This window comes from Oenanthe melanoleuca, chromosome 1 (assembly GCF_029582105.1).
Source record: "Oenanthe melanoleuca isolate GR-GAL-2019-014 chromosome 1, OMel1.0, whole genome shotgun sequence".
NCBI lineage: Eukaryota > Metazoa > Chordata > Aves > Passeriformes > Muscicapidae > Oenanthe > Oenanthe melanoleuca.
This window is the reverse complement of record NC_079333.1, coordinates 51,575,382-51,587,647: the sequence shown is the minus strand read 5'-3', so window position 1 is coordinate 51,587,647 and position 12,266 is coordinate 51,575,382. Positions and strand designations below refer to the sequence as shown.

Sequence of the window (12,266 nt, the reverse complement as noted above, 5' to 3'; positions counted from 1 at the left end):
AGCACTGGAATGATGAAGCTAAGACATGGACTGTACAGGGGGATTAAGACCACCCAAGCCCCCCAAAGCCTTTGACCCATTTCCGGAACGATCTGAAAGATCGGACTGCACTTGGAAACTAATTTACATGGAAAGTGAGAAACCTGTCTTCAGGAAACTACCCCGCACAAGCCTGGGCAGCGGCTCCTAGGACCGTCAGCCAGACCAATGCTGGAATCAGGACTGCTGATCTCTTTTCTCCTCTCTTTTCCTCTTTCTCCCTCTCTGCCCCTCTTTAACTCATCTCTTCCTTTTCACCCTACCTCTAAGGGGTGGGACACAGGAGAGGCCTCCCCACCGGGGGCCTGTGGCTGCGGCTGCCCGGCGCTCTCCCTGCGTGCAATGGGAAAGGGAACAGGCGGAGCGGCCCGAGTCAGGGCCGCGCCCCGCTCCGCCCGGCCCCTTCCCTTCCCGGCCCGAGTCAGGGCCACGCTCCGCTCCGCCCGGCCCCTTCCCTTCCCTCGGCGGCCCGCCCCGCCCCGCCCCGCCCCGCCCGCCATGTTGCGGCGGCGGCGGCGGGAGCGGCAGCGGCGGCGGTGCGCGGTGGCGGCGCTCGGAGCATGCCGGGCGCACGGAGCGGGCCGGGCGCGCAGCCCGCGCAGTGGGTGCTCATTGCCCCAGGTAACCGGCGGGGTCGCTCCGCGGGCGGGCGGCTCTGCCGCAGCGCCGAGCGCTCCCCCCCCGGCCGGCTCGGGCAGGAGGCGGGCGCCTCTCCCGGGGCCTGGGGCGGGTGCCGGGGCTGCTGCGTGCGGCCGGGCCCGCCCGGCTGTGCCAAGGGCTGAGGCGCGGCCTGCACGCCAGGCCCGCACGGTGCCCGCCCTCCCTTCTCCAGGAACCCCGTTTCCCGCGCTGGATCCGTGCGTTTGATTTGTGTGTGTCAGGAGGGTTTTTCCACCGATGTCCCTAGTGGGGTCTCGCTGTCCCCTCCCCGGAGCTGGCGGCCCGCCTTGCCTCCATCCCCTCAGTCCCTGTATTTTTTTTGAGGAAACCTTTCAGTGTCCTAAGCCACAGCTGTCAAACAGAATTCAGTCCTAAGCCAGATCTCCTCAACTCTTTATTCTGAAGCAGCAGAGCTCCACATGGCAGCTCTGCAGGTGCAGATGTGTATATCCATACATATATATCCATATTGTAGAGGAGGTTTGCTCTCTCCCCTGCAGCGCTGAATCAATGGGAGGATGCTTTAGCTCCTTTACATGTATTTCTGCCTAGAATCAGGTTTAAACAAACAGATCACAACATGTTTAGCTCTCAAAGAGGACGAGTGAAACAGGATGTGTTCAAATGCCAAGACATTAGGAGGAAGGAGACATATGTGTCTTTTTCTGGTTTGGTTTTTAAGGAAATGCGACTTCCATGGTTATCTGTGGGCCAACTTTGTAGTGTGGCTGTTTCTAAGCTCGCCCATAACTTAAAAGTGTTGATAACCAAACCTAATAAAAAGCAGGAGCTCTTTGGAGTAATTTTCTGAGCTTTGCCTGTGGTGATGTGAGAAATGCTGTAAATTGCACCACTGAAGGAAAGGTATAGCAAGAGATTCGTTCAGCAAAGATTGAAAATGAGGCAGGAACCTCAATCTTGAGGCATGTGCCTGTAAGAAACCAGGCTTCTCTAGTTACATGAGAAACAGAACCAATTGTTATGATTTCACTGATCCCTCTCTTCCTCTAGTTTTAACTTTTCGGTGCCACCCTTTGGTATCTGACATGCTTAATACCTACAAAAGGAATTTATAAAGTGAGGAATTCCTTTTTTTAATATTGACTCTATTCAGACTAGGATTTAAAGCTGAATGTTGTATCAAATGACTGGCTATGCCAACAGATGTCCATACTGTGCAAATATTTACAAATATGCTTCGCTTATGCATGAGTAGTCAGTTCTGTGCAGTAAGTTAAATTCTCCAGTAAGTGTTTGCAGGATTGGAGCCAGAGCTTGTAACTTTCATGAAGCCAGACAGTTTGTATTACCAATTATGCCAGCACAGCTCTGACAAAATTTATGTAGTACTCCAGACCTGTAAGAAAGTTTATTAAGCCTTAGTTGAACTTCAAAGTGCATAGTGATTTTTTAAAGAAGTCTGTAGCTGATAAATTCAGAACTCCACAGCTGATGAGACTTGCCAGCCAAATGAAATATTTCACGATTTTAGTTTTGTTGTAGCATTATTTTCAGAAAAGCTTTTTAAAGTTAACCTGTTACTACTTTTCAGAATCTGGCATTTCATAACTGCTCTGTTGAATGAATCTCAGAAATTTTTCATTGGCTGTTTAGCAGAATGTGTAGTAGGAAGACCTGATTACTTTCAGGAATGAAGATGGTTGCAGTTGGATTTAGAGCAAAAATGTTCTGTGACAGTGAAATTCTATTCATATGACAATCTATATCTTCATAATACCTGTATGGTGTTATAAAACCAGCTGGTGCAAATAAGTACAGGATCTGTTTCTGCACGTGAGCTCAATGCTATTTGTTCCTGAGTCTACTAAAAAAAGCTTGTCTGCTTTAGTATTGAAGGTTATGAAATTACTACTAATTTGCTTGTTTAAATACACATTTATATGCTGTTATATTACATGGACAATAAATTGCTGCTCTGCCATTCAGAGCATGTGTGATGACTGACGAGACAAATTTCAGTTTTGTTTTTGGTTTTGTAGTTTTTGTATTGGTTTCAGTGTTCTGGAAGCAGATCAGAAATGAGGAGTCTCTTCTGTCAGGTAGAACTGCACATGCTCTGTGTTGAAGTTGTGATTCTGGCTAAAGGAATGCAGTCAGAGTGGGTTTTTTACCAATGGTGTGAACTGTTTTTAGAGGGACAGACTGTCACTTTCTGTAGCTAGTGATTAATTCTGTCCAGTACTGTAAAAGTTTGGTAATTAGTAGTCCTCTCATGCCTGTGCACCACAGGACAGAGCTACAAGCCCTATGCTCAGCAGTTAACTTTGGATGGTTTGTAGAGGTGGGTGAAGGTGGGGAGGGGAAGCAGGGTTGACTGGGGCAGTCTTTGCCCTCACCAGCCCTTCTGCCACACCAGGAGACTCAGGCTGTTTGGCATGGGAGAATTGCACAAAGGGAAGTCCAAGTAGGAAGGAAAAAGGAGAGCCTCATATCAGACAGTCATATCTGAGGTGACTGCTAAGCAACTTCTAGGTGAGATAGTAAATTTTACCTTTAGAGATGGTAGCCTGCCCTTGGCCTGGTGAGAGGTCTTGTGATGGTATTTCTGCTGATACTTGCTTTTTTCCATGAAGACAGGACAATTTGACATGCAAACAGAATCATATTTTTGTTTTGTTTTTGTAAGTGTAATGGTTCCTTGGTTAGGGATTCAATCACCAAGGGCAGGACAAAGTGGAAAGCCAGAAGTGTGGGAGAGGAGATAGGAAGTGCTGCTCAGGGTGAGAAGAGGGTGGTAACCATGTTAATCACTCCAGAAAGGCTGGAAGCTGCTGATGTTCATTGTGCAGCCTTACTGGGGATGTATACTGAAAGGCTGAGAAATGGATGTGAGTGGCCAGGAGAGAAAACAATGAACAAACAGGAAAAGAGTAGATAGAAGGATTGGTTGTTGTGGAGGAAGATGAAAAGACAGAAAACTTGGTCAGGTTGGTAGCAATAAAGCTGTGCATGCTGGGCTTCAAATAGAGTCAACTCTTTGTGCCGTTCCTGCAGTTGCAGATTAACTGTGCAGAGGATATATAGGCACCAGATTTAGCCTGGGGCAGGCTGGGCTCAGAACTAGCAGTTTATTAGTTCAAGTGCTGTGCCATGTTAACACATCTCTGCTGTTTCCAGAACCAGCGTTGCAGTGCAGCTGCTTTCAGACAGTGTCTGAACTAATAAGTCCTGATGGACCAAGCTGGCTCTGTGTAGACCCACTTGGGTGTTTCTGTGCTGTGCTCCATGTTCCAGGGGCTTTTATTAGCTTGGCTGGAAATGTGGACCTGAGCTAGCTTTGTGCAGAGTAGTTGACGTCCATGGTTAAGAAGACCTCCCGAATCTGGAGTTCTGGAGGAGCCATGGTACAGAGACACCCAAGTGCTAATGAGTCCTGGAGGACCACACGGGCTTCATTGGTGGATGGCTGAGTTTCCAGATAGTGCTTTCCTGCATTTCTAGTGGTAGTTAGATAATCAAGGCTGCTACATTACCCATGTATCCAAACTCTTTACCCGTGAGAATGTAGAAATTCCTGTTCTGGCTTTCTGGTGTTGGTCTAGCTACTGCACCGATACAAGAGTAGTAGCTTCTGGGGATTACACTTTGGCTCTCTCACGGCTACAAAGTTACTAATGATGTGCTTTCATAGAACAGATTCTCTCTGTATTTGCTGAGTATCCATGTGCTTAAAAAAAAAAAAAATCCTGCTACTTTTTAATGTGAATGTAGGAAATTTCTACCTGCCTTTTGAACTGGGCCCATGGAACTACCATTTTTTATGTGTTCTCTGAAAATCATAAGAGCTAGAAGTTATTTTCTAGACTGAGAAATACTGTTGAGACCCAGTAGTATTTTAGGGCTATCGGAATCTAAAGTTTTTTAATTTTAGGGCTATTTAAATCTAAAGGCAGGGCTTTGGAAAACTCTCAAATACTGTGGTAAAGTCACTGTGTCCAACATAGATGTGATCTGGGCTCTGTATAACAAATAAACATTCTTATGTAATGATTTCAAACCAGTCTTACCAAAATCACACCAGCTGCTTAACAGGATTGGTGTGAAGGACAGTCTCTTTTTCAGCATTCCTCAGGGATAGGTGTTATGTTAGAACTGGAACTATTTATATCCTTCACTGGTTTTAGCAAAGAGGTCAGGAATTGAAGGCAGTTTTCGAAGGGTGTTGTTCCACTCTACATCTAAAGTTAAGACTGATGTATTTAATATGTTCTGTCTTTGCCTGTATTAGGAAAATAATATGGGTTAGCTGCATGCTGAAAATTATTCTCAACCTTTATTTTTCTGAGCTAGACAAGTTTAGCTGAGCATGTTTTTTCTGTCTGCTGTTTTCTTAAACAGTAAATTGATTAGCTCTTTTATTGTTTTATGGGAACTGCCATATGCATAGAACTGGAAGGTTTGCAATGGGGGAGGGAAATTTAACAATCCTATTATTTTTAGGAATTACTTATTAAAAAATAAAAGGAGCAGTTTCACATTAGACTTGGCAAATTGTTTGAACAAATCTCATATATGCCAAAAGTCAAATGGAGGCAGAAATAAATGGACTGTGATGCCAAACCATGGGGTATCAGCACACATTAAATTAATCCTCCATCCTTTCAGTTGAGACTAAGGAACTTTTGTCTCCATGCAGTAACCGAGGAAGTATTTGACTTGAAAATTTTGGGTCATTGTGAGAGAAGGTGTCATAGTGAAAGAAGCTGTGGAATACTTAATTCGTAAAAGTAGTTTGCTTTAAAAGCAGAAGTAGACTGGTTTTGAATTAACATTTTTTCCAGCCTTGCACTTTGATACATGCTTTCATTTAGTGTTTAAAAAAAAAAAATCACTTTTTCTGCTATGAAACAGGTCACGCTGCTGGACTGCTAGGGTGCTTGAATGAAAAAATTGTAATGAGTGTCAAAATTGAGCAGAATAATTGAATATTAATACTTTCCAGAATAATCTAGGTAAAGAACTTGGAAATAATGTTTGCAATAAACAGATAAGGGTTTTTTTTTTAGCAGCTGAATCAAAATATCAGAAAGCCTATATAAAATATGTGCACATGTTTATATACATTTTTAATTTTAACGTGAATATGCTTATTTTAGAAGTTAGCACTCTGTGGGCATATTTTACTAAAACTCGCCCTAAACTGGCATTTGCATCTCCTGAACAAAGCCTTTTGCCTGCAGGTAATTTGCACTGTTTCTTACATGTCATCTCCTAAAAGGCATACTGAGCTCTGCTGTGAATAAAGGAGATATAACTGGCAAGCTAAGGAGCCAGAAGGAAGCATAGCAAATAAAATAACTGAAAAGAGATGTTTTAATGTGTAACACCATCTCCCACTTCTGCTTTCTGCCATCTGGCTTGGAAGAGACCAACTTATGCCAACTTAGGCCTCTTTGCATATGAGAATAGGGCTGATTCAGCCAGTAATACAGCTGCACCAGTGCTGACCCTATAAATATTGAGAAGGGAAGTCTGTAGTTTTTTATCCTTTCAAGTGATAACCAGTTCCTGGACTTCTCAAGACTGACCTCCCCTTTATTCAGCTGAAACTCTGCACATTCTGCTGAGCATCTAGACTCCAGTAATGGATAAATTAGTACTGTCCATTGCTGTTAGTGAGTCCATGAACATGTTTTGTTTTTCGGTTGTTTTTTTTTTTTTTTTTTGGCTAAGAAGTGAATTGTGCCAGCATAAGGGGAAGGCAAAAGATGCTCTCAGGGTTAAGTCTTAAAATTTAGCTGTATTGCCTAGCTGTGTCCTGGAGCAAAAGACCATTCAAAGTGTCAAGTAACATTTTTTTTTTGGAGTTGTGGTCAAGATAGAAAACAGTGTCATTTTTAGATACTGTGTTTTATTGTAGAATGTTCTAAATTATATCACACTGAACATTGTTTCCTTAGGGCCCCAAATAATAAATGCCACGATTACCAAACTGATAATAATTTTGTCTTTACAATAGGCATGGCAAAAGTCCCCTTACTGAAGTGAGTACTATGTACAGTAAAAGGTGGTGAGGTAACATCAACTTTACATAACTGAATAACAATTAAGATTATTTCCAAAAATCAAGTGTGGGCAAGTACAAACCCATACCCTCTATGTAAGCACCTGCAAAATATTGGCTGTTTGCAGAGGTTAATCAATAGGTGTTCTGTTCAAAGCTCCCTTGAGTAATGTGAGTCAAGGAAGCAACAATGTAGACCTGTGGCTCGTCTCCTGCTTTCTCAACTCTGTAAATTAATGTATGATCTGGTTTTCTATTTCCTGTGCACTGTTTCTATTTCATGTGTCACATGTGGAATAGGGTGTATTCTATACCATCAACTCCTGTGGCTTCTGTCTCTTACTCCAGTGAGCTTACTGATAGAATTGAAAGTTATTTACTTCTTCTTTGTGGCTGGTTACTTCTCAGCTGGATGAGTGACCTGAGCTAACCTGCTGTGGGGCCATGAGGTTGCTAGTTATGGTAGAAAAAAGCACCAGAGATGCAAAACAAGAAGGGAGCAGTGTTGGGGACCCCAAGATTTTTCTATGGCTTATGATCTCTGGATCTTTTGAAGCCATTTATGAAACTGAATCTTCAATCTGTGCATGCCTGAATTCATTTATTATGCTTGCATTTAATTACCTTGTAACTCAGAAAAATGATAAAAAATTTGGGTGATACAAAGTACTGGATTTATTTATTATTTTTCACTGGGCTTTTTTCAGGGCATGCTGCACAACAAAGGACATGGACACTGAATTAAAGCCATTTTCTTGAGGGTCGAGATTCTAAAAGGAGCACAAATAAAACGTTTATTAGATCTAACCTATCTGTACCCTTGGGCTACATAATTTAAAGTCTTTAATAAAATGTCTGTTTAATGGGCTCCATCATAATATCTCCATCTGACACACCCTTCATGCACAGTTAGAAGTTAAGAAGGGAATGGAAAAGACTTGTGTAGGTGACGTATGGTTTAATATCTGTTTTTAAATGGAAACTTTATATTTCCAGGCTTAAATAGTCCTTTTTCTTTGCAGGATCGTGGCTGTTGGGAAATTTGTTCTCTCAGAGGGTTTTTTCCTCTTATGCATTTGACACATATTTACAGCTTTTTTGCTTGCTTGGCTGGCAGTTTTTTTCATGGGAATCTCATAAACTTGATATTAGTCTGTTATATATAGTATTCTATAAGCATTTTTTAAAAGAGAAGTTGAATAGACTTTGCATCATCCATAACAGTTTCATAGCTCTTAGTGGGAGTTTTATGTTGTTTTTCAATTTATTTATGTTACTGTACCAGGTAATGCTTTTTTGTTTTAATGGCCAGATTCATTAGTGCCTCATATCTATCCATTGTGGAAGAAACTATTGCCAGAAATCCTTTGAAAGCTGATTCACTTTCACTTATTTGTGTTTATGTATTTTGTAGAATTTGCCTGGTTGTATGTCTGACCTCCACAAAACAATAATATTTTCTCCTTTTCTTCAGCTGCCTCCTGGAAGTGTCTGCCTTCTGTCTTCCCAGGCAGTTTAAAGAGTGACTTGGTGGCTGAGATGCCTCCTTGAGACAGAATTAATTGTTCCCCTCTGTACTCTTCTATCAGTTTTTTGTATCACTGTAGTGTATGTTGTCCTAGGAGAAAACCATGCTGTAATGGCACATGTTAGTTAGCTGACCTGACTGTGGGTCACTGTTGGTAGAGAGTATACTGTTCAGAAAGGTCTTGCCTCTCTCCCCCCAAGTACTCTTGTAGATGAACAAGTTTTTCAGGGCTGGGCTATGGGAACTGGTATATTAAACATAGTGGTAATTATCTGATGTTTTCCTTTAGAATTTAACAAAACAGCTCCTGCTGTAATGTTACTTTTTTATTTTTTTTATTTTCTGTAAGATGATTTCTTACCTGGAGGTGAACCTTAAAATTGAAGAAGAAATTTCCAATCTAGTTTAACTTTCAGTTTTGCTAGAAAATGGCTACAGTACTGCTTTTTAAGAAGTCTGTGTTTACTTAGCTATAAGAGATCCTTGCAGAAATGCAGGGACTGATAAATGTAATGGCATTAAAGAAATCCAGTTACCTTTCATGGCTAAAGTCCAGAACACAAATAAGTTAGGTTTGGACACCTAACATCAAAAATCCCTTGCTCAGCATTTTCCTAGTCATGAAGTATTTAAATTCAGATAAATAGGGCCTTCTTTGCCCTTAAGGCCATATTAATACTGCATCCAGTTTTCCAAGCGGGCATTCTCCCAATTACCTCTTTTTTTGTCTGCCAACTTGACATGTAATAAAGCCAATCTATAAAAAAATATACTTCAGATGCCCCTGGAAATTGAGTAGAATACTGCCTACATTTTGAGGAAATTGAACATAAAAGAAACTTCAAGAAACCACTTTTTCCTTTGCCTCATCCTTCCCTTCTCCTTGTGTGTGTTCATGTCCCTTCAGACAAACTACTTTCTGTGTCATCTGTGTGGAGAGTGTGACAGATACTCTGATCCCATCACCATGAGATACTGGGACAGCAGCCTGCAGCTTGGACTGTTTGTTAGGGTTTGATCCCTGCTGCCCTCTGTGCATGGGGAACCCCTTGGAGCACCAAAGAGCTCCGTGGGCAGAGCTGTGCTGCTCTTCACAAGGCAAGAGCTCCTGGCAGAGCCAGGGGTCACAGTAGAGGATGCTGAGCCTGGCATAGCATGGGGCAGGCCTGGATGGATGAAGGAGAGTGGTCATCTGGGTTGGGAAAGTGGAGGATTGATGAGGAAGAGAAGGGAGACTATATCCCTATAGTTGTCTCCTGGGCTTAGCAGAGATGGATAAATTCAGTGCATTACTAGCAGGTTAGGAAGAGAACATCTCAACCCAGTAAAGATGCAAATGTCATTAAAACCTGCAAAAAATTAGGAAGGATTGTTGACTTAATTGCTGACAAGATGCAACTTCAGGCTCAGCTGGACTCATTCCCAGTGTTCATCAATCTATGCATGAAGAAAGCGGAGCAAGTGAGCACTGAAAGTTCCTTTGGGGTTTTTTTTTGTTTTGCTTTTTGTTTTAAATTCTGAAACTCACATTTACTGTGTATATTTTAATATGTTCATGTGAAACACATCAAAGTAAACACATGCAGTGTGTTTCTTTCACTATCATTAATCACTTCAGTGTTTTAAAAAGTAACAAAAAATACACTAATGTTAAACTGTGGTCAAGATTGAAATATACACAGCTCTAGAAATTGGAAAGACGCCTTTGCCAGGGCAAATGTAGCTTGACAACCATGTGTTTATGTATCAGCATATGAAGCAAGTCTGGTTAGCAAATACGGACTTTTTCCATTAAAAGCCCTCAACTTATATTGAAACTTTTTGAAGCACTTTTTCAAGCCACCTGAAGGCTCAGTATTGAAGGGAAGAAAATTACTTTAAATTCTCTGAACAACTCTGAGAATTATTACCCTCCAACACTTTTATCACTGAACACAGTTGTTTTCTGTGTCCTGCAAATGTCTTTATCTAGCCAACTTCTGTTGGGGACACAGCTGAATAACAATGAGTGGATATGAAAGTTGAGAGTTATTTGGGCCTACTTTTTTCTTTTTCTTTTTTCTTTTTTTTTTTTTTTTTTTTTGTTTGTTTGTTTGTTTGTTTTGTTTTTGTTTTTTGTTTTGCCCCTGAGATGTTAGTGAACAGCCAAGTGTGAGAAGTCCACTTGTCCTTTCTAGATATTTTGGCTCTTGCAGCCAGGGTGAAGGACAGCTACTTTTGGTTGTTCCTACTTCTCTGTTTGCCAAAGAATTGTGCCAGTTCCCTCTTCCCAAACCTGTTGATGTTACTGAAAGGGGAAGGACAGTGTGGCGCTTCTGTTCCTTTGAATAATCATGCAGTCTGCCTCTTCTGCTCCTCTGTGCTTTCCTCAGCAGCACCATAACACAAACATCAGCCTGATCACTGTCAGTCCGTTCTCTGGGGTCTGGATACTCATTATATATGTGAAATGTTTTAGCAATTTTCCTTGCTCTGATGAATGTCTGTATGAAAGGAATTGGGGCAGAACTGGCAGTGTGCAAGCTAAGAAAGATGATGCTGTCATGATGCTCTTTACTGAGATGTGGGAAGTTGTTTTCATAAATGTAAGTTAGACTTTCCCTGCAAAGATAACTTGGCTAGAATATAATTAACTGAGGATACTTATAGACTGGGGATACTTATAGATGTGTTTTTTTGTACTTGAGTCAGTGTCCTTGTGGTAGCTGTTTCCTTCTTTTTTCAGTTTCACAGAAAAAAATTGTACTTTTGTGGCTCTGCTTTTTGTCTTCTGTTTGTTCAAAGATACAGGAAAGAGAATAACTGTAAGGGGCTTCAGCCAGAGGTGCTGCATTCTCTCAGCTTTTTTTTTTTTTTTTTTTTTTTGGTGGGGAGAATTAAATGTAGTTTATTTTTCAAGTTTCATAAGAGATAAGTAAGTGTGCATGTTTTTCACAGAAGTAACAACTAGAATAGGCTAATTCCTGCATAATCTAACTTCATGAAGGCTTTAAAGGATAGTTTCTTCCCATGTGTGTTTTACCTTTTGCACTTTTTTAATGTCCACATTGTGCTTGGCCTAACTAACCAAAGCATTCTCATTGTCTTTGTGACTAATCAGAGTAGCATATCAGTTCATCTTGCTTAACTGGGATGTCAAATTTAGAAGCTCTCTTGCCTGAAGGCTCTCTAGAGGGAAGTGGTTTTCAAAATCTAAATCATCCCCAGGTGCATATCTTTCCTGTGACAGATAGAGAGTGCCAGGAAGTCTGGAATTATGATTTAAGTGCCTTGATCAGGTAGGATGAATTTGGGCTGAGGCATATAATTTTTAGGCAGATGTGTGTGTGTGTTTTCAGAAAGTGTCAATCCAATTAATTCTGAATGTCTTGAAGAAGCAGATGTGAAATACTTCACAATTTACATGTTCATGACTTTTTCCTCTCCCCCTACAGAGGCTGCTCTTGACCCCCCGAAGGCACCTGACAGCGAACCCTTGTTTGCAAAACTGCGCAACCCAAGCACAGGCAAGTTCTGGAACTCTGACACGAGCCTGTTCAAATTCTGGTTGATTTTCTCCACCACCAGAAGATTCGTATTTCACAAAGCTGAAATAATGATGATAGGTACAGGTCTTAAGTGCCAAAGATACTGCTGGTTATGCCAGATGGTTAATGCTGTGCAAACATTTAGGATTTCTTTTATAATTTTAATTGGTTGAACTGTTTATTCATCAGGAATGCTGGCAGCACAAAAAAAGGGGTGTAATTTAAGTTCTGCTTTTAAGTGCATTAGTTTTGGGGAGCTTACAGTGTTGGGTGTTGAGTCCAAGCTTTTTTTTTTAAATCCAAATTTAGGCTTCTCAGCATTCATCTTATGCTATAAAATAAATAGAGTTAGAAGAAGTGATTCAGTTGTACTTACCAAGCTTTTTGGGTCTTTTCATTTTTAAATCTAATTTTCTTTTCCTGCCCAGGTCATGGTGTCTGTTTTCTCCTTAATGGAGGATGAGGCACTTTGAATTCAAAATACATT

The 12,266-nt window shown here is 41.3% G+C and overlaps 1 protein-coding gene across 4 annotated transcripts in view; it reads left to right on the top strand.

The window, feature by feature from the left end:
* The first annotated feature begins 526 nt into the window (after positions 1-526).
* Positions 527-12,266, top strand: part of RNASEH2B (ribonuclease H2 subunit B) — a 42,466-nt gene continuing 30,726 nt past the window's right edge. For all 4 annotated transcript variants that reach the window (XM_056498108.1, XM_056498089.1, XM_056498083.1 and 1 more), the window contains exons 1-2: positions 527-660; positions 11,687-11,758. In XM_056498108.1, coding sequence (XP_056354083.1) covers positions 600-660; positions 11,687-11,758 — 133 coding nt within the window. In that variant the 5' untranslated portion in view covers positions 527-599. The remainder of the gene's footprint in view (positions 661-11,686; positions 11,759-12,266) is intronic.